The sequence below is a fragment of the Haematobia irritans genome, chromosome 5, assembly GCF_050003625.1.
Source record: "Haematobia irritans isolate KBUSLIRL chromosome 5, ASM5000362v1, whole genome shotgun sequence".
In the NCBI taxonomy this organism is placed as follows: Eukaryota; Metazoa; Arthropoda; class Insecta; order Diptera; family Muscidae; genus Haematobia; species Haematobia irritans.
Window position 1 is genome coordinate 61218314 of NC_134401.1, and position 23631 is coordinate 61241944.

A 23631-nucleotide genomic window follows, 5' to 3' on the forward strand; every position below is an offset into this window, starting at 1 on the left:
CCCCATATAGACCGATATCCCGATTTTACTTCTTGGGCTTCTAGAATCCGAAGTTTTTATCAAATTTGCCTGAAATTGGAAATCTAGATGTATTTTCGGGCCATAAAGAGGTGTGCTGAAAACGGTGAGTATCGGTCCATATTTTAGTATAGCCCCCATAAGAACGATCTCCCGATTTAACTCCTAGAAATCGTAGTTTTTATCCGATTTGCCTGAAATTGTAAATATTCTGGTATTTTAGGCTCACAAAAACGTGTATCGGATTAAGTTTTATCGGTCCATTAGATAATACCTCCATATAGACCGACTTCACTTCTTGAGGGTATAGAAGGCGCACTGATCATGAAAATTGCTTCTCAATGTAAAATTTCCAGATTTTACTTCTCGGGTGAAAATCTACAGATTTAAGATTTCAAATCACGACGTTATTTTAAATTTTCTTACACACTTACAAGAGATGTTAATGATTCCTCTAAAACTCAAACAAAAATGATTTATAAATCCAGAATCTGATATAGTCCTCAAGTCCTCAAGCCCTCCTGAAATTTCAAAGGAATCCCTAATATTTGGTTCATGGTGGTGGGTATTTAAGATTCGGCCCGGCCGAACTTACTGCTGTATATACTTGTTTTCTTGTTTTAATTAAATTCTGTTAATTTTGTTTCATAAAATGTAGGTTACATAAATGTTCATATTAGTTCAGTATTCTTTGACAGAGTAGATACCGTCATATCAAGTAGCTCCACCTTAATACACTCTTGACATATGGTATTTTGATGTGTAGTCGTACCATTTCAGAGATACAAAGGAATACGAAAAGAAAACTTGTTCAATTTAATTCGATACACTATCCCATTGTGGTTTGGAGTTTAATAAAGGACACCCCACTGTACATTCCGACAAGAACAAAGTTTTCTCTATGAGTACAGGTATCCGAGTATTTATGTACACTGTATCAATATGGATTGCATCGATACTTGGTTGTATGTTATGGAATTTTTATTTTTTCTCTTACCAAGAATTCAACGACAGGATATTGAGTTAATTAAGTTGAACTGCAAACGGGTAATTGAATCTTTGAGGAAAATGTTCGAATGCATTTCTCGTTAGCAATGGCATAGACGATTGCCATTGCCTTGAAGATGTTTAGAACACATGCACGTGCTGGTTATCATTGTGGGTGTTCACCTGATGTACCATTGGAGGGTGATGGCAATAAAACATTTCCGTTTCCAACTACAATACATTGTGGATAGTTGGAAACGGCTAGCCATAGGAAAATGTCATACTCCCAGTCTCCGTTAGTCATGAACTCATTGTGTAAAAATTACTTTTCATTTCCATAGTAATCACAACTCATGCATGACATCGATGATTAAAATAAAATTAAACGTTGATACAAAGAACAGAATTATCGAGCTGTAATTATGACTTTCTCTTCCTTGCATATTAATTTGCAATAAAATAAAAAAAAAACACAAAAGTTATATTGTAACTTTCATGTAGTATTAAATTCCTGTTACTTATTGTATTAATATTTGCATATTGACATTTGAAAGAGGGCCGGACATGGCCCTGAATACAGTTAGTTATGTTAATCGTTAATAATTGGAGTTTGAAAATGAGTAGGTAATGGGGAGAATTGAAATAGGTGGTTGGCATGGACCACTTAAAACTAGCATTTACCCAGCACAAAAATTTGGAAGTTCTTTCAAAAGCACAACTTTAAAAGCACTTCCAGAAGATGCACTCCCAATGATGTTCTTTATTTTAACTACCCAGGAAGTTCTTTTAATTCAATTTTTATAACTTGGTTTTTTCATACTTTTAATGGATAATTTTAACTTTTTTTGTTTCAAATAGGTTAACAACAGAGTAAGAATTTATAAAATGGTACAAATCATTTCAATTTTGTCGACAAAAATGCTTAATCCAATCGGGAAAAATTGTGAATTTTTGAAAATATTTGAGGTCAAACGTTTCCGACAAGCGTTAGAATCCATTAAAAATTATAAAAAATTAAATAAATTATTTATTTGACAAAATATCACAGAATTTTTTAATTTACATCCAAAACATTGAATTTGGTTCACACCTAAAGTAGTGGTGATAATTCAGTGCAACGGCTGTTGAAATGGAGAACTTCCTTCCAAGCCCATGTTAAATTCATCGCTTCTGCGTCAATTTTGCACCACTTCCGGATCCAAAAAGAACATTTTCATTACTTTTTTGGAGACGCTTTTTTTGCTGGGTTATTTAAAGATTCTCCCAAATCTACAGTATATTTAATCGAAGTTCAGGTCTGATGCGAGCGCATTGTACGAACTAAATATTTCTTGGTGAATATGCAATTGTGACTAGAACGTTCATTCGAGTTAACTTGAATTGATAAAGGAATACAGAGACATATTTTAGTCACTCTAGTATTTAAGCGATATATTCTTTGGCATGTGACCAGTAGTCGCACTCCCGTTGGAAGAGTTCGATAAGATTTATGTTAGGACGTTGGTATAAATAGTGCGCAGATTAAATTTATGTATGAATTTACATAAAATAATACCAATAGCTAAAAAAACCTAGATGATACCTGTTTAAAAGTCAAACAACTATGAGCTACACGGATCAATTCTATGAAATCAACATCATAACGCTGTTTTCAAAAATATGTTTTTCCGGAAAATTTGTAGTACTTCTAAGTAATCTGCAGTCAAAATTGAAAATCAAATTTTGACCAAAAATTCAAAAAACTAAAAATTTGAAGTTAAATAATATTTACCAGATTTGAAAGTAATGTTGGTAAAACAAGTATATACAGCAGTAAGTTCGGCCGGGCCGAACCACCATGAACCAAATATTACGGTTTCCTTTGAAATTTCAGGAGGGCTTGAGGACTTGAGAACACTTCCAGAAGATAAATTTAAAGATTTCACCTATGAGGACTATATCAGATTCTGGATTTATTTTGAGTTTTAAAGGAATCATTAACATTTTTGTTTGAGTTTTAGAGGAATCATTAACATCTCTTGTAAGTGTGCAAGAAAATTATAAAATAACGTCTTGATTTGAAATCTTAAATCTGTAGATTTTCACCCGAGAAGTAAAATCTGGAAATTTTACATTGAGTTTCAAGCAATTTTCATGATCAGTGCGCCTTCTATACCCTCAAGAAGTGAAGTCGGTCTATATGGAGGCATTACCAAATGGACCGATAAAAACTTAATCCGATACACGTTTTTGTGAGCCTAAAATACCAGAATATTTAAAATTTCAAGCAAATGGGATAAAAACTGCGGTTTCTAGAAACCCAAGGAGTTAAATCGGGACACTCAAAAAAAAAGTGAACTCTCTATTTCACTAAAGCCAATTTAACTTTATTTTAGTCCATAGAATTTTTATGTTTGGAGAAAGTTTTCTTTACTCTAATAATTTTTTGTGTACGTTAGTTAAATTAACTAAACCCGAGGAAAAAAATACACTAAAATGAAGCATAAAGATTAACTAAATTCGTATCTTCCACAAAATAGTTCAGAATTTCTTTAAATTTGTAAATTTGACCAAAAATGCGTCCATCATGAACTTCGTATGTCACTAAAGACATTCTTGCAATTTTGAACTCCAAGTTTTTCCTTCAAACTACAAAATTTTCTTTAACAAGTGAAAAAACTTAGTTACGTCTAATAAATGTTCTTGAATTTGTCGAAAAATATTTACTTATTTTTATGACATCGGCATGATGCCAACGTTTGTAATACTGTTTAGTTAAAATTTTCTACAAATATTCAAATTTTTCTAAAATTAACCGAAAGTTTTCCTCCTGCTGGGTTCACTGTTTTTTCAGTGTACTCACCGTTTTCGGCACACCTCTTTATGGCCCGAAAATACCTCTAGATTTCCAATTTCAGGCAAATTGTATATAAACTACGGATTCTATAAACCCAAGATGTAAAATCGGGAGGTCGGTCTATATGGGGGCTATACCAAAACATGGAACGATACGGACCATTTTCGCCACACCTTTTGATGGTCCTCAAGTACCTCTAGATTTTCAACTTCAGGCAGATTGGATAAAAACTACGGTTTCTATAAGCCCAAGACCCAAAATCGGGAGGTCGGTTTATATGGGGACCATACCAAAACATGGGCCTACGCTCACCATTTTTGGCACACCTCTTTGCGGTTCTAAAGTACCTCTCGATTTCCAATTTCAGGTAAATTGGATAAAAACTGCGGTTTCTATAAGCCCAAGAAATAAAATCGGGAGAGCGGTCTATATGAGGGCTATACCAAAATATGGACCGATACTCAGAATTTTTGGCACACGTATTTGTGGACCTACAATACCTCTAGATTTCCAATTTCAGGTAAATTGAATAAAAACTGCGGTTTCTATAAGCCCAAGACCCCAAATCGGGAGGTCGCCCATCTTCGAACTTGACCTGCCTGCCGACAAAAGACGAGTTTGTGCAAAATTTCAGCACGATTGCTTCATTATTGAAGACTGTAGCGTGATTACAACAGACAGACAGACAGCCAGACATACAGACAGACAGACAGACGGACATCGTTATATCGTCTTAGAATTTCTCCCTGATCAAGAATATAGATACTTTATATAGTCGGAAACCGATATTTCGATGTGTTACAAACGGAATGACAAACTTATTATACCCCGTCACCATTCTATGGTGGTGGGTATAAAAGCTGTGTGGTATACAAATATCTCTATTCTCTACACCGAAAAAGTAAACTTTTTTTATAGGAAGAATAAACTCCTACGAAAATTGAACTTAATTTTACTCCTCATTTTGAGATTTCTACAAAGGGTGTTAAAACCAGGAAAATTTAACGCCCTGTTGTACTTTTTTAACTGCAGTTCTGCAGAAATTGCACCCTCTCGTAGAAGAAGAAATGAACTAAAATTAAAGAAGAAAATCATTGGCGCCAAATCATGATCATTTTAACCATACAGTAGTTCATTCTTACTATTTTTTGGAATCATACGAACATTTTCATTTGTTTTAGTTCATATTGAACTTATGTGTACGGTCATTGAACTTTATACTCACGTGTAGTTCTTAAAATGTTTGAGACATACTTAAAAAAAAAACAAATTTTCATTGGGCTGTTGAAAATTTCTCAAAAAATAATAAAATTTAACTACAAACAAAAAAATTTTTGGCAATAAAAATAAGTTTAATTTAGCGTTAGTTTAACTACGTTTTTTTCTGTGTACTTAAATCAAATTATTTTTTTGTAAATAAAAACTTAGTTATATGCACAGAAAAAAGTTTCCGTAGTTAAACAACGCTAAATTTAACTTATTTTTATTGGAAAAAAATTATTTGCTTGTAGTTAAATTTTATTATTTCTATCGAAATTTTATACAGCTTATTTTTATTGGAAAAAAATTATTTGCTTGTAATTAAATTTTATTATTTTTATCGAAATTTTATACAGCTTAATGAAATCTTACTTTTTTTTAAGTATGTACCAAAACTTTTATGAACTAAACGTGAGTATAAAGTTCAATGACCGTACACATAAGTTCAATATGAACAAAAACAAATGAAAATTTTCGCACGATTCCCAAAAATAGTAAGATGGTCATGATTTGGCGCCAATGATTTTATTCTTTACTTTTAGCTAATTTTTTCTTCTATGAGATTATGTAATTTCGTGAACTGCAGTTACAAAGTACAACAGGGCATTAAAATTTCCTAGTTTTAACAACGCTCTGTGGAAATCTCAAAATGTGGAGTAAAATTTAGTTCAATTTTCGTGCGTGGTAGTTCGTTCTTCCTATAAAACCGTTCACTTTTTTTTCGATGTGTGCATTGTCTTTTTTAAGATTATTATTAAAAACATTTTTGACCGTTTCTATTAATATATATTTTGAATATTATATATTATTTTCGGAAGAATCGGTGATCTTGTGCATTTAAGAATTAGGAAATTGAAAAGAAAATGCCAGATACCAATTTATACAAGCCTGACTATAGCCACGTTTCATTACTGGCTAATACGAATTTCCGCACCATTTCATATAGATCTGGTGGGAGGAAATGATTCGTTTCGGGTCTTGTATGATAACTTCTTAGGGAAATTATTATTATTCTTCCCAGAAGGCCCCATTTTGCACCATCACTTTGCATCATCTTTTCATATAACTACAATTCCTTAATCTTATTTTTTGATTTCGGGTTGTTACTATTCTAATAAAACAACAAAATCTAAAAATTGCAGAATTCATCTCATTGGTGATTGATCACACAATGTCTTGTTTCTCGTCAATAAAAATTACTGTGATAACTGTCTGATGCGTATTTCATTCCATTTTATTTAAAAATAATTGTTTAATGAATTATATTTTGCTTTTACTCAATTTCAGGTTCCTGAAGTTGTTCGCTCTATTTCGGACGAACGTATCTTCGCACTACGCCAACAGACTCAAGTACTCTGGGAGCGCTATTTTGGATCAATAGAAAAAATTGTGTTCACAACATTTGAGGTAAGTGATTTCAAGCATTCTCTTGTATAAAAATCTACATGTCTTACATCTAATGACAAGGAGTAAATACTCGTATCTCTAAGACACTTCTCCTATAAAAGGAGAGGATAAGCTAATTTGTCTATAACTGGCTATTGAAGTTCTTCGAGAAGATAACATGGTTTGTGTATTGTTCCCACAACTAACATGTGGATAACAGGATATTCTCCTGCATATCCTAAGACATAGTCATGCCTGGTACAACGATGTCAAAGAAGAACTTTCAGTAAACAAACCAGCACTTAATGTGCAACATCAACGAAATCTTAACTGTATGGTTGTGGGTGAACTAGTTTCCTGATGTTCGATGCTTATGTTCGTGTAGTGTGTGACTGTATTGGAAACGCATGGTTCATCCGTTTCCCTCAGTTGAATGTTGCACTGTAGTTTGAGAATTCATGAAACTGTTATTGGGATATACTGGTCACACCCACACGCTCACAAAAAATCGCTTCAGTAACATATACTCCCAAACATATTTTGCTTCAAGCATATACATTTTTGGGTATTGCCCAAACATTTATATGTTTGATCTCTTCCAATATATAATATGTTTGAAAGCATATTAGGTTAGGTTAGGTTAGGTTAAAGTGGCAGCCCGATTAAGATTCAGGCTCACTTAGACTATTCAGTCCATTGTGATACCACATTAACTAAAAGTACCTATTACATATGGGCACTTCTAGTTTTAACCGCTGAACCTTCTTGATTATTTTTCTTTGTTGAACCAACCAGATTGTTCCAAAAATATTAGCAGACTGCTTAAGTTAACGTTTTCCAGATCCGCCAGTAATCTGAAGCTATATGCTCCTAAAAGTTGCTTGCGCTTTACACAAAATGCAGGACACTCACACAAGAGGTGTTTAATTGATTCTTTTTCCTCCGCATCATGACAGCTCATACAATAGTCATTATACTTCGCGCCAATAGTTTTTGCAAAATCTCCTATCAGGCAGCGACCCGTTATAGCAGATATCAGGAGTGATATCTGACGTCTCGAGAACATTAGCATATCTAGTGTGCGGTTTAATTTGAAATGGGGCCATATTTGCTTGGTGTCGTTACAACCCTTGCAATTCTCCCATCGAACATTTGCCATCATAACAGCCTTCTCACGCAGCATGAGCTTGCAGGTAGCTAGGGGCATACCAACAAATTCTAGTTCCCCTGGAATATGTAAGGTAGTCCCTAGCCTTGCCAACTCATCCGCTTCGCAGTTCCCCGGTATGTTCCTATGGCCAGGCACCCATATTAGGTGAATATTGTACTGCTCAGCCATCTCATTGAGAGATTTGCGGCAATCGATGGCCGTTTTCGAGTTGAGGAACACAGAGTCCAAGGATTTTATTGCAGGTTGACTGTCTGAGTATATATTAATGCCCACATTTTTTGGAACATTACTTCTCAGCCAATTCGCCACCTCTCTTATTGCTAATATTTCAGCCTGAAAAACACTACAGTGATCAGGTAATCTTTTCGCTATTCGAAGTTCCAGATCTTTAGAATATACTCCGAAACCCACTTGGCCATCCAATTTGGAGCCATCAGTGTAGAAATCTATATATCTTTTATTCCCCGGGGTCCGTGTACACCACGCCTCACTGTTGGGAATTAGAGTCTCAAACTTTTTGTCGAAAAGTGGGCTCGCCAAAGTGTAATCCACTACGTTAGGCACATCTGGCATTATTTTGAGGACCGAACTGTGACCGTAACTTTTTTCCGACCACAGCGATAGCTCGCGCAACCGCACAGCCGTTGTTGCAGCTGACTGTTTGGCCAAAATGTCTAAAGGCAATAGATTCAGTATGACATTAAGGGAGTTTGTTCCTGTCTTGCTGAATGCACCTGAGATACACAAGCACGCTATACGCTGAACTTTGTCTAAACTTGTCGGCTGGTGAAGTGCCGGCCACCAGACTACAACACCATATAGCATTATAGGTCTAACCACTGCCGTGTATAGCCAATGTACAAATTTTGGTTTTAGTCCCCACTTTTTCCCTATTGCCTTTTTGCACGAGTATAAAGCTACCGTTGCTTTCCTCGCCCTTTCTTCAATATTAAGCTTAAAGTTCAGCTTCCTGTCCAAAATAACGCCAAGGTATTTTGCACACTCCCTAAAGGGAATTTCAATACCCCCTAAGGAAATGGGCCTAACCGTGGGAGTTTTGCGATCTTTGCAGTACATGACTATTTCTGTCTTTGCAGGATTTACCCCAAGACCATTATCTTTCGCCCATTTCTCAGTCATCCGGAGGGCTCTCTGTATAATATCTCTAATTGTTGATGGGAATTTTCCCCTGACTGCTATCGCCACATCATCTGCGTATGCCACCACTTGTATCCTTTCTTTTTCTAGGGAAACCAGAAGGTCGTTTATAGCAACATTCCAAAGAAGAGGTGATAGAACTCCTCCTTGAGGAGTGCCTCTGTTCACATACTTTTGTATGTTTGCTTGTCCTAGTGTGGCTGAAATACGTCTCTTCATTAGCAGTTCGTCTAACAGCCTGAGTATACATGGATCAACATTCAGAGTTGTCAGTCCATTTAATATCGAGCTCGGATGGACATTATTGAACGCCCCTTCGATGTCTAGAAACGCCACGATTGTGTATTCTTTGACAGATAGTGAGTTTTCAATAAAGCTGACTAGTTCATGTAGTGCGGTCTCAGTAGACCTGCCCTTCGAGTATGCATGCTGTCGTTTCGAAAACAAACTTGAATCGATGCTAGTTCTAAGATAAATATCTATCATCCTCTCCAGAGTCTTAAGTAGGAATGAGGATAAGCTGATTGGTCGGAAATCCTTCGCCCTCGAGTGAGAGGCTTTTCCCGCTTTAGGTATGAAAACGACTTTTGTTTCCCTCCACTTTCCTGGGATATATGATAAGTTGATACATCCTTTATATATCACCGACAACCAGGGGATAATTTTGTCAGTTACAGCTTGTAACTCCGCCGGAGTAATTCCATCAGGTCCAGGGGATTTGAATGGTCCAAAGCTATTTAGCGCCCATCTTATTCTAGTTTCCGATACAATTTCCTCGACAGGAAACGACCGCTGAGCAACTGTGGCACCGCCAGTACATGGTTCAACCGTCTGATTTCCAGGAAAATGTGTGTCCAATAGTACCTCCAGCGTCTCCTCACTGGACGTTGTCCAATTGCCCTCCGATGTTTTAATGAAACCTGGAGCGGAGTTGGTGGATGCTAGAACCTTCCGTAGTCTGGAAGCCTCGGACGTATGCTCAATACTGCTGCAGTAATCATTCCAAGAGTTATGCTGAGCATTTCTCAGTTCTCGCTTGTATCCTCTCAGATTCTTCTTGTAAGCGTCCCAGTCCTCAGAAGCTCTGGTGGACTTTGCCTTGTTAAAGAGCTTCCTGCAGGATTTCCTCATATTACTTAATTCCGTAGACCACCATGGTGGTCGATGTTTCCCCCTTGGCTTTCCTCTAGGGCATGCAGCTTTCAGTGAGATGTTGAAGGCCTTAGTAATCCGCTCCACTGCGTATTCGATATCTTGCACATTTCTCATATTTGTCTCTGTTATTTCCGGTATCATCATATTGAACGATTCCCTATACCTATTCCAGTCAGCTTTCCTAACATTTGGCGGAAATATGATCTTGGTGATATGAACATCAAATTTGAAACTGATGTAGCGATGATCTGAGAAGCTGTGTTCACTTAAAACCTGCCACTCAGATATCATTTCATTCAGTTCTTGCGAGGCCAAGGTGATGTCCAAAACCTCTTGCCTGTTTTTAGTGACAAAGGTTGGGACATCTCCCTTGTTGCAAACTACCAGATTAGTACGCAAAATAAACTCTATTAGCGACTCTCCCCTTGCATTAGTATCACTACTTCCCCATATACTATGATGTGCATTCGCATCGCATCCCATAATGAGTTTAGTCTTTGTTTTCCGTGACTCCTCCACTAAGGTCTTAACGGCATATGGAGGCATCTCCCTGTCATTTAAGAATTTAAGCATATTGGTCTAAACAATATATGTTTGGGTAGTCTAAGTTCCAAACATTTTGTATTTTTGCATCCAAATTCAATAATGTTGTCTTCCAAAAAACAATATGTTATTATGTGAACATATAATATGTTTGGAAGCATTTTGCACCCAAAAATATTATATGCTTAAAAAAATTCTCCCAAACAATATTGTGCTCAAAATTTTATTTATTTATTTATATATTTACAATCATAATGAATTATGAAAATAAACAGGTAATATAGGTGCTAACAACATAGGTTTTCGACCTGAATGCTCAAAATTTTGTTTCTGCCCAATTGTATATTCCCCCACATCTTTCTCACTTCCACGAGATTTTTTAGTTCTTATCACCTTTTTCTGTAATACAAACATTGTAGAAGAAATTATTCAATTGCATGATTTTTTTTATTTTAATTTTACCTTTTGCCGGACGGGGATTCGAACAGCGGACCACACAGTTTGTAAGGATCAAAGAAGTAGCTGATCAATTGCCCAAGGAAAAATAAAATGTTAATTTTGTAATAACAAGCGACAACCACCAAATTAATTCCATATCGCTCCGTTAAATAGCGCTCCAAGCTACTAAACACATATATGTTTATAGACTATTTCTAAATTAATATATGTTTGCATCCAAGCATATTATATTTACAAACATTTTATGTCCCAAACATAATATGTTCTAACATATTAACATATATGTCCCAAACATGTTATGCTAGTTTATGAACATTATATGCTTGCACTCAAAAATATTGTGTTTAAAAATTTGTGTTCCAAACATATAATGTTTATAGCCAAACATATGTAAAACAGTCTTTTTCATCCGTGCAGGTAAAATACATCCCAGGTACGATCAGTACTACAAAAAAAAAAAAAAGCTTTGAAGTAAATTGAACTGAAAGTAATTGTTGTATGGCCAACCGTTTCATTGTGTATTTGATATAATTTTCTTTTTAAATAAGGGTCCTGCGCTAAGAAAAACTTCCTTTGATTTGATCACAATTTAGACATTTCAATAGATTAAAAAATTAATAAAAAAACCCTATTAGTTGTGGTTGATATGTATTGCAACCAACTCCAGGATGCTATTAATTTTAATTGTGATAGCTGAGAGATTTATTCCAGTGTCAGATCATTTTATTATTTACAAGCTTACAAAAGCATTGTAATCTTTTGCATTCACAAATAAAGAATTCAAGCGTGATAGTGTGATTGATTTATAGTTAGCTGGTAAACCACAAGGGACTGTCGTTAGAGCCCTCTGGCATTTAAATGTTCATAAATCTTTTGTTTCTCGTACCATTCCTCGTTACTGTGATACTGGCAGTGTTGCATGACATCCAAAAAGTGTACGAGAAAACGCAAACAGCACCAAAAATGATCCGAAATATGAAGGTCAGATTTGATCGAAATCTGCGTTACAGTTAGTTAGGCAGCCCGTTATTTCAGGCTCACTTAGACTATTCAGACCATTGTGATACCGCAGTGGTAGAAACGTGCTCCTGAGCTGTACATATCGCGAGAACGGATCCAACACATATTGAAAAATAAGCTCGGACTAAAGCCATTGAAGTTCTTAAAGTTCTTAAAGTGCACAAAAAAAAACTTAGATTGAAAAACCCCAGGGGTTCTTTCTCTTGAACGAATGTCGAAAGATACTGTATTTGGTTCTCTCTTATGAGAAGACATTCTTATTAAGCAGTTTGTGAACAAACAAAATGCCTGGGATAGTCTCTCTCTGCTCAGACTCATCGACAAATTAAAAGACTGATATTATCGGGAATTTCACCGCGGACCATGGATATTTCAAGGTTACTCAGCGTCTTCGCACTCAGCATACGTCAACCAAGAATGACTTAAAAGGAAGTTCCTCGTTTAATTTCTACCGCACAATAGCCTCCAAAGTTTCCGAGTGTCAATGCGTTGAACTTTTTTCCGACGTTTTGCTTTTTGAACAATAAAATAACAAAACAAGAAATGAATATACAACCACCCTGTTCTGTTAACTGAATCAATTATGCAACCAAAGTTAAGCTTCAATAAAAAATTTTGAAAAGCTTGGGCTTCAGTTACTTGGCCTCATCACTTTTTGTGTATATTCAAAATACTAAAGAAACAATAAAAGTTAATGGTTACAAAAACATTTTAAAATGGGCGTGTCTCAGCAGGATTCGAACCCTGACCTCTAGATATGATTTTGATTACTGGTATTAATGAAAGAAATCACTTTTGTTCTACACAGGTTAGATATTATTTTAAATCCCCGGTAATATTGCAAGTAGTAAGTTTTTGATTACCAGTACTGGCGGAATCACTAGAGGTTACCCAGGGTTTGCTACACTGAAACAAAAAAACAGCATGCCCGGTTCCAAAGCTTCTGTCTTTACACTAATGATTTCGGTATTGTTTCCGAGCAAAAGAAGCGGAGAATAGAAGTAAGGATACCGTTAAGACAGAACTCTCTTACAAATTTAAGTTTTGCACACCAGATTCTAGGTACACTCAGAGAAGAGTGAACCCATTAGCGAGTTATTTTTAACTAACCAGTGTTAATTTTGAACTTCGTATGTCGCTAAAGAAGCATGTACCCATAGTAAGTTCAATATTTTCCTATAGGTTAGTATTTTGTTTTAACTTTTTCAAGTTCAAAGTTAACTGCTCAGAAGTAAACAATTAACTAAATAATACACTTTTTAAAAACGAAAAATTAATGTTCTGGATTCCCTAGACCACATGTTGACTTGGAGCAAGGAGACCTTAAGAGGAGGACCCCCATTTCTACATATCATATTATATTTAGTACAAACCAACTACTCCTCTGTAGAAGTATTTATTAGATATTATTATTATCATTTTATAAAAGTTTACCTTTTGTCCGGACGGAGGATCGAACCGCGTACCATCAGTTTTCAAACCAAACACACTATCCACTGGGCCACTTAGCTCTTATGCTCATCAACAACCAAATGTGACTTAGTTGATTCTTTTCTTGCTTGGCTGCATGTATTCATTAACACATACAGTCAAGGGTGTCTATTTTTAGAAACACCACACGAGCACATGTTTCGGAGACGAACTATTTTCTAGAATTAGATTCACTTAACGGTAGTTAGAATTGACATTCATCGTTAGTTTATTTATACTACAAATGGAAATTTCGTGTCCAACTAGACTTCGTAATATTGCACAGTAAAAGTTCAGTAACGATGATAAACTTCTTCGTACGTTTGAGAAAGTACGTATTCCCTATTATTATATTTGCTCCAGTCCATTTACGAACTCATTGGGAGTTCTTAACCATTTTGCTGGTAATGGCCGTAAGTTCAATTTAATTCCCCTGAGTTAATTTTGTTCATCAATAGTTAAATTTAACTAACTATGAGTAAAATTTTGAACTACTCAATATTCTGGAATTTACTTGTAGTTACGACGTTCAATTTTTTCAGTGTACCAAATTTTAATTTATTGTTTTTTTTTCTGTTTTTTTTTGTCTTCGTGTCCCATGAAAGTCCTTTAGACTTAATTTTCAACTTCAAACTCGACTTCTTTAAAATAATGTATTGAAAAACTTCTATTTTTAAACGCTTTTTTTGCGTTTTGCATCAAAGCTTTTTTGCGTTTTGCAGCAAGACTACAAATTTAAAGACAATTTCATTAATTTTGAAGAATTTTTTACAATTATTAAAGACAAGTTAAAGTGTGATACGGTCAAAATTTTGTCAAGGGAAAACGCGTGTAAATCGGTGTAATCGTTTATTTAAAAAATCAAATAAATTTTTTTTTTCAAGTTCAATTAGTATAAAATTCAGGAAAAATATTCAGTTAGGCTTTCGCTTTTCCAAATCCGAATTGCCGGCCCTCACGCTTGACACCTGCCATCAGATTTTGTACAGCCACCTTGTCCACCTTCTTCGCCGCAGAAAGCCAGTTTGCCTTGAACTGCTGCTCGTCCTTGCAGGTTTTGGGTCTTCTTTAGGTTCCGCTTGACAATAGCCCAGTATTTCTCAATTGGGCGGAGCTCTGGCGTGTTGGGAGGGTTCTTGTCCTTGGGAACCACCTGCACGTTGTTGGCGGCGTACCACTCCATGGCCTTTTTACCGTAATGGCAAGATGCCAAATCAGTACGGAACAACCGTGTTTCTTCAGGAAAGGCAGCAGACGTTTATTCAAACACTCATTCACGTAAATTTGTTGGTTGACAGTCCCGGAAGCTATGAAAATGCTGCTTTTCAAGCCACAGGCACAGATGGCTTGCCAAACCAGATATTTCTTTGCGAACTTTGACAGTTTTATGTGCTTGAAAATATCTGCTACCTTTCCCCTTCCTTTTGCCGTATAAAACTCCTGTCCCGGAAGCTGCTTGTAGTCGGCTTTGACGTAGGTTTCGTCGTCCATTACCACGCAGTCAAACTTCGTCAGCATCGTCGTGTACAGCCTCCGGGATCGCGCTTTGGCCGTCGTATTTTGTTTATCATCGCGATTTGGAGTCACTACCTTCTTGTAAGTCGATAGTCCGGCTCGTTTTTTGGCTCGATGCACGGTTGCAGACGATACACCCAGCTTATTTGCGGCATCTCGGAGAGAGAGGTTAGGGTTTCGCTTGAAACTACCGGCAACTCTCTTTGTCATCTCAGCGGCTTCCGGTTTTCGATTTCCCCCCGATCCAGACTTCCTGGCTGTCGACAAACGTTCCCCAAACACTTTAATTACATTTGTAACGGTTGATTTGGCAACTTTTAGCGATTTTGCCAGCTTTGCGTGCGAGTAGCTCGGATTTTCGCGATGCGCGAGCAAAATTTTGATACGCTGCTCTTCTTGCTTGGACGGCATTTTGACAACTGAAGAGTGAATTCCAAAATCAAAATAGGAGCAACATTCTACACACACACACACCTTCAAAATGAGGGGTGTTCAGGTTTTTTAAATGCAAAATTGAAAGAAATACGTCAAGTCTATATTGACCAAATTTTGACCGTATCACCCTTTAACCTTGGTCAAAAAAATTTTTCTTTCATTTTACGATACCCATTTGGAAGGCGAATAACTTATACACAAAAAATTTTGGTCTGAATCTTCGTGATTGAATTGATAAAATTAATTTGTTAATTAAATGTCTTCAATCACAGAAATGATAGTATCAATTAAAAAATTAATTGCCAGTCAATTAAAAATTAATTGATCCAATTAAAAAATTAATTGACACTAAAAATCAATCATTTTTATTTCAATTAAAAAAATTGTTGATTCAATTAAAATTTTAATTGAATATTTTTTAAAACTCAATTAGAATTTTAATTGGAAAATTTTTCGTTTTTAAAACTCAATTATAATTTTCTGTGTAATTATAGGGACAAACGACTTTACAGAAGAGTTTATCATCTTTTGGGCAAGGAATAGCTTTATATCAGAGAAATGCGTCTTCTATGCTAAATACATTCGTATTTTAAGGGCATGAATCACGACAATATTTTTTTCATTTTGGGATGTTCACCATCGGACCATAATCGCGTTGAAAATTGAGAATATTCTCAATCATACATTTTATTTCGCTTCAGCGCTTTCTTAGCTTACTAACTAGAGCTAATGCACTGTGCTCTGCACGCTGCTGGCCAACAAGCCTTAAGAGGAGCCTTTAGCTCCTAGTGTACTTTGGACAGGCTCATCCATTAAGTGGTAAATATAAACATGATTTCTTTCTAAGTTTTCTTATGCACTTTTTTTCTTCTCTTTCGAATTGGGTTAATGGAAAATTAATACTCATCTTCAGTATGTGGCGTTTGTATAGAATCTTGTAAACAATAAGGGTGGAAGCATCTGCATGATGTCGCAAGAGAGAGGAGAGAGAAGAAACAACAATGTTTTATAAAAAGTTAATTATTATTCATTTTAAGAAGTTGCTTTTATGACAAAAACTCTTAACAAATTGATCTAATCAATTATGTATGTTTGGGAATGCAAAGTTGATGCACTAGAAGCGAACACTTCGATAGTTATGCATCCTTGGATACCTACATTTCGAATTAGGCTAGTTTTTCAGTGGAAATACATATACATTATTTTAGCTAGGAATATTTTCGAAATGCTAAAACAAAATTTAAGTTTAAACATAAATTTTGATTAAAGAACAATGGAAAATATTCAACATCACATACATCCTCAAAAAAATCTCTTCTGTAACATATACTCTCAAACACATTATGCTGCAAGCATATATATTTCAGGATTGGTCCAAACAAAATATTGTTTGTATTGTTCAAACATATTATGTTTCATCTTAGGCATACACTGGTAAAAAAACTTAATGCATTTTTGTGTGTATATATTTTTAAGGTGCCAATTGGTTTCATTAATTTTTATTACTTGCAGCATTTTCTCTTTCTAAACACATGTATGTTTATAGACAATTTCTATATTAAAACAAGTAAGGAAAGTCTAAAGTCGGGCGGGGCCGACTATATTATACCCTGCACCACTTTGTAGATCTAGATTTTCGATACCATATCACATCCGTAAAATGTGTTAGGGTCTATATATAAAGGTTTGTCCCAAATACATACATTTAAATATCACTCGATCTGGACAGAATTTGTTAGACTTCTACAAAATCTATAGACTCAAAATTTAAGTTGGCTAATGCACTAGGGTGGAACACCACAATGTTAGTAAAAAAATATGGGAAACATTTAAATCTGAAGCAATTTTAAGGAAACTTCGCAAAAGTTTATTTATGATTTATAGCTCGATATATATGTATTAGAATTTTAGGAAATTAGAGTCATTTTTACAACTTTTCGACTAAGCAGTGGCGATTTTACAAGGAAAATGTTGGCATTTTTACCATTTTTTTCGAAATCAGAAAACACATATATATGGGAACTATATCTAAATCTGAACCGATTTCAACCAAATTTGGCACGCATAGCAACAATGCTAATTCTACTCCCTGTGCAAAATTTCAACTAAATCGGAGTTAAAAATTGGCCTCTGTGGTCCTATGAGTGTAAATCGGGTGAAAGATATATATGGGAGCTATATCTAAATCTGAACCGATTTCAACCAAATTTGGCACACATGACTACACTAATAATTGTATTTATAGTGCAAAATTTCAACCAAATTGGGCCAAAACTCTGGCTTCTAGAACCATATTAGTCAATATCGGGCGAAATATATATATGGGAGCTATATTTAAATCTGAACCGATTTCAATAAAATTTAGCACACTTGACTACACTACCAATTGTACTCCATGTGCAAAATTTCAACCAAATTGGGGTAAAACTCTGGCTTCTGGGGCCATATAAGTCCATATCGGGCAAAAGATATATATGGGAGCTATATCTAAATCTGACCCGATTTCAATCAAATTTTGCACACTCGACTATACTACCAATTGTACTCCTCGTGCAAAATTTCAAGCAAATCGGGATAAAACTCTGGCTTCTGGATCCATATAAGTGCATATCGGGCGAAAGATATATATGGGAGCTATATCTAAATCTGAACCGATTTCTTCCAAAATCAATAGGGTTCTATTCTGACCCAAAACAGGAACATGTGCCAAATTTGAAGTCGATTGGACTTAAACTGCGACCTAGACTTTGATCACAAAAATGTGTTCACAGACAGACGGACGGACGGACAGACGGACATGGTTATATCGACTCAGGGAACCACCCCGAGCATTATTGCCAAAGACACCATGTGTCTATCTCGTCTCCTTCTGGGTGTTACAAACATATGCACTAACTTATAATACCCTGTTCCACAGTGTGGCGCAGGGTATAAAAAATGTTATGTTCCAAACATAATATGTTTTAACATATTAACATATATATTATATGCTTGCACTTAAAAAAAATGTGCTGGGTTGATTTGTAATGCAACAAAATTCAAAAGCAAAAAAAGTTACATCACAGTTTAGATTTGTTCGAATTGGTCACCTTTGCACTATGGGCGAAATCATGATATTAGCGGCAAAAAAGTATAAACAATTTTTTACACAAAGTTCATACGATTACTCCTTAACAAACTGCTTTGCAATTTTATTTGTTTTTTCGTTTTTCATAATCCAAGCATTTTAAAACGTTTAGTGACTTCGAGTAAATTGATGTGTTTGTTTAATTACGTATAGGTTCTAGAGCTCGACCGAAGCGGGTTTTTATTTTTGCCGAAGCCGATGTTCGGCAAAAAAGCAATAATCGGCCGAAGCCAATTATTTTCCTCAAATTTGTAATTAAAGAAATTTGGTGTGTTTTCGTTCAATATTAGAATATTTTTTGTTTTTTAACAAATGCATAAATACAACAATAAAAGGTAATTCAGTCCAGTAGTTTGATATTATAATGACAAAAAAGGATTTTTTTATAATTTTTTTGCGTTTTATTTGTACTGGGTGTTTTGACTGAAACGAGCTCTAATAGGTTCTTGCCAACAAGAAATATATGAGTCGGAGCTATCCATATGTTAGCTCTGAGATACATGTGAAGTAGTATGTTGTGCACTCTTGAATCCTTACGAGCGTTTCGGGCCTCAGATTAATTTTCTGCAAGCCAATCTACAGTTACTACTGAAACCTCGTTTATATGAGATAAATATACTAATATTTTGTATATTGCGGCAGATATCGGGGACCATTCATAATTTGTGACAAATATTTCACTATTTTTTATGCAATGAGGACGAGACTTTTGAGTACAATTTTCAAATTCCGAGGAGAAAGCAATTAAGATTGCATGTAAATGTTTTAAAAAACCAACATTTATACCAGTGCGAGAAAATGCTCTTGACTGTCTCGTGCGAGAAATGCTTTTCATCGCCGTTTCCACTGCCATTTGATTTCGGCATGAAGACCCATTTGAAGCAAAAGCTTTTTTATACCCTCCACCATAGGATGGGGGTATATTCACTTTGTCATTCCGTTTGTAACACATCGAAATACTGCTCTAAGACCCCATAAAGTATATATATTCTGGGTCGTGGTGAAATTCTGAGTCGATCTGAGCATGTCCGTCCGTCCATATGTCTGTTGAAATCATGCTAACTTCCGAACGAAACAAGCTATATACTTGAAACTTGGCACAAGTAGTTGTTATTGATGTAGGTCGGATGGTATTGCAAATGGGCCATATCGGTCCACTTTTACGTATAGCCCCCATATAAACGGACCCCCAAATTTGGCTTGCCGATCCCCTAAGAGAAGCAAATTTCATCCCATCCGGCTGAAATTTTGTACATGGTGTTAGTTTATGGTCTCTAAAACCATGCAAAAATTGGTCAACATCGGTCCATAATTATATATAGCCCCCATATAAACCGATCCCCAGATTTGGCTTGCGGAGCCTCTAAAAGAAGCAAATTTCATCCGATCCGGTTGAAATTGGGTACATGGTGTTAGTATATGGTCTCTAACAACCATGCAAAAAGTGGTCCACATCGGTCCATAATTATATATAGCCCCCATATAAACTGATTCCCAGATTTGACCTACGGAGCCACTTGGAGGAGCAAAATTTATCCGATTCGGTTGAAATTTGGTACATGGTGTTAGTATATAGTATCCAACAACCATGCAGGAATTGGTTCATATCAGTCCATAATTATATATAGACCCCATATAAACCGATCCCCAGATTTGACCTCCGGTGCCTTTTGGAGAAGCCAAATTCATCCGATCTGGTTGAAATTTGGTACGTGGTGATAGTATATGATATTTAACAATCATACCAAAAGTGGTCCATATCAGTCCATAATCATATATAGCCCACATATAAAGCGATCCCGAGATTTGGTTTTGGAGCCTTTGAAGTATATGTTATAATTTGATTTTTGGCATTTGTACGTGAATAGATTTATTGATATCCCGCGAAATGGGAATAAAAATTCGATAAATGAGATCTCTGTCCTAATTTTAATATTAGTGATACTAGATTTAAAGCCAAATAGGTCTCTAAAAAATGTCTTAAAGAAGCCACATCTTTGGCTCAGAATCAATACCATAATCCTTAAAGGAAGGTCAAAATCTTTGGATCCAAGTAAACTTTTTTTTTTGAGTGTATTAAAAGTTTTGTAAATATTAACGGTTGTTTGTGCATAGACAGGGTTGGCAACATGTTCGTTAGTAAACCCCATCTAGAAAATATTAAACATTTAATATTTTAGCCATAGTGCTTTGGTGCGAATAATGTCCGTCAAACAGATGACAAAATCGAAGATTTTGGCAAATAAATTCGATCTTTTTGTTTGTTCGCACTTTGTTCAATTTGCAACGGCTTTTCACCGGAGCAAGTCCTTGGCAATTTCCAGTCTAACGTTTTTTCGTGCATCGATGAGCTCTTGCACTTCTTGCAACTTCAATGGTTTTAGTCCAAGCTCATTCTGCAATACGTGTTGCTTCCGTTCGCGCGAGATTTTCAGCTCACGAACAAGGTTTCTACCACTGCGTGGTGGATTTCCATTAAATTTGGTCATTACTTCTGGGGGGTTACTCTGTATTGCGATGCGTAAGAAAAATTGTCGCGAATCGAGTAATTGGTACTCAGTAATTCGTTTTCGTATCTACCTTGCGTATCTAGTTTTCGCAAATCTGGCATCACCGCACTCTATAATGCGAAAGCGTATGTCAAACTCGTTCGTTGATCGCAAAAATCGTGAGCAAACAAAATAACAATCGCAAAGTAACAAATATGTAAGTAAGCACAATTAAATTTTTATATTTGTATCTAAATTGTTTATTGTTTTAGGGAAAAACCAAAAAAGTTACAGACACAGCAACGTCAGTTCCAAACTTTGGTAGACTTTATGGTCTCTTCCGCAGTTACCTCAAATTGTATGTGCTTGGGACAAAGTATTCGTTCAATCACCTCGCAAACTTCTTTTAAGCAGCGCGACATAGATTGCTCTGATAGTCCTAAAAGATGGTCTTGGCCGATTTGTAGATAACCACCTTGTCCAAGCAATTTCAAAGCAGCGGCCACTTTTATTGGAGTTGGAATGGCTGTGGATTTATTTGGAACGACGAGGTCGTCTTTAATAGCGTTTAATACATACATAAACGCATCTTTATTAAGACGAAATCTATAAAAATGAAATATTCGAAAACGTTTGTCACATAATTTGAGTTTCCATTTTCTTACCCGTGGTCACTTAGGGAGAGTATATTTGACCGATCTCGCAAAATTCTTCTTGTAATTCGTTCATGTTAATTTTCTTCAAACCATAACGCTATCGAATCCATAATTATTACTTTTTTGTTATAAACGATTAGCAAGTTTTAAAAGAACACGCACCGAACGGAAGATTGTTTAAAATATTTTTATTTACAATTTTTTGACATTTCTTTTTATCATTTTCGTTATTGTTTACATTGTGCAGCCAGCGTTGTCATATTTTCGCTTTATTTTGCTAAAGCGTTACCATATTTTCAGTTTAGTTTGCGAAAGCGTTTGCGCAAGTGATACAGAGTACCGAATTGTACTCTTAACGCATTTAACTATCGCATCGCATTTGCTTTCGTATCGCAATACAGAGTAACCCCCCTGGCGTTGTTACCGCTTATTCGCCCACTTTTTGGACGCGATCCAATACATACAGTAATATGGTGGGCTCTAAGGATAGCCACTTGTGATTTTCCAGTCATATACAAATCACGCTTGAATTCTAGCACGAATAATTTTATTTCTGAATGCAATAAATCTAAATGTTTATGTAAGCTTACACCAAAAAAAAAGTGAACCCACCGTGGAAGTAAATGTAGGGTTATTTTAGAAAATTTTAACTAAAATAGTTTTCTAATTGCAACATGTTACAAATAAGTTAATACTTTTTGTCAAATTGAAGAACAATTATTATAAATAATTAATTTTTTTCTGTAATTTAAGAAAATTTCATATGTTGAAAGAAAAAATTGGATTTAAAAATTGTTAAAATGTCTTTAGCGCTGTAGGAAGTTCAAGACATTTACCATTTTAGTAAAATTTATTCATTTGAGAGACTTATGAACTCAATTTTAGCGAACTTCTGCCATTTTAGGAAAATATGAACTATTTAATTTTTTTTTGTAAAATTATGCACTATGTTTGTATACAACTTTTTTTCTTATTTTTAGTTCACGTGATTAAAGCTAGCAAAAAAATATTCAAATAAGGAACATTTACTCATATTGTGCAAAATTTAACTAAAATCAACTAATCTTCATGAACTAAAATAAAGTTTCGTTGGCATTAGAGCCTCTTTTTTCTGGGTGTATGTAAATTAAGAACTGTGACTGGAATAAATGTGTCAAAGGAACGGTTTAGAAATTATACAACCTTAGGTTGATTGTAAGACATATGAGCTACCCTGTGTCCTAGATTACACTTCCGCAGCCTTATCTGGGACACCTCTCAAAAATTGTCGTGAGATATTTCCTATTATAACACATTAAAATTAACCTCTCATAATTGGACAGCTCCCAAATGTGGACAATATTTAGGCGACCATGGGTGTCCACTTTTGAGAGGTCCCTATGGGAAATTGGTGCAAACTGCCACTGGCGTTCCTATCACAGAACTGGTACCTGTGCTCCAGTTAGTTGCAATTTTTAAATAGTCGTAATTTATTTATTTCCGTGTTAAAATCTTAGATCCATTAAGATTTTAAATTGCAAGCATTTCCACATTTAATGAAATAAAATTATCAGAATAACCTTTTGTCCGACATATTTCAAAAGTTTTTTTCATTTCGGGTTCGATTGGGATGCCCAAATTGAAACAGATTTCTAAGAGTTTGTCCTGCTAAATTGTCCCAGGACGTGTCCTTTGGGATGAGTTCAAGACGCGTCCTAAAATATAAATTTACGCCGTCGATGACAAACCCATGTTAAAGTGACCGGTCCCTTCCATACGTTTTGACCAGAACTGGGACTGGTCCATACACACCAGGGACTAGTCCTGTATCGGTTCTGTGGTTGATCCATTTCCCGTAGGGGTTTAACTACACACAAAAAATTTGTTTTCTGATTCAATCACGAAATTAATTGATCCAATTAATTTTTTAATTGAAATGTCTTCAATCACAGAAATGATAGTATCAA

General features: G+C 35.5%; 1 protein-coding gene and 2 long non-coding RNA genes across 3 annotated transcripts in view; 2 read left to right on the forward strand and 1 right to left on the reverse strand.

Moving 5' to 3' along the window:
- The window catches only part of ttv (exostosin glycosyltransferase 1 ttv), a 441491-nt gene that overhangs the window by 193485 nt on the left and 224375 nt on the right, over window positions 1–23631 (forward strand). Inside the window, 1 exon segment of the mRNA XM_075312971.1 lies at window positions 6389–6508. Within this exon segment, the coding sequence (XP_075169086.1) occupies window positions 6389–6508 (120 nt within the window).
- On the forward strand, window positions 21058–21673 carry LOC142241230 (uncharacterized). The gene is made up of 2 exons (XR_012723537.1): window positions 21058–21246; window positions 21302–21673. It is a non-coding gene; the product is annotated as an uncharacterized LOC142241230 (long non-coding RNA).
- On the reverse strand, window positions 21266–21863 carry LOC142241231 (uncharacterized). The gene is made up of 2 exons (XR_012723538.1): window positions 21695–21863; window positions 21266–21635 (listed from the first exon to the last, which is right to left on the reverse strand). It is a non-coding gene; the product is annotated as an uncharacterized LOC142241231 (long non-coding RNA).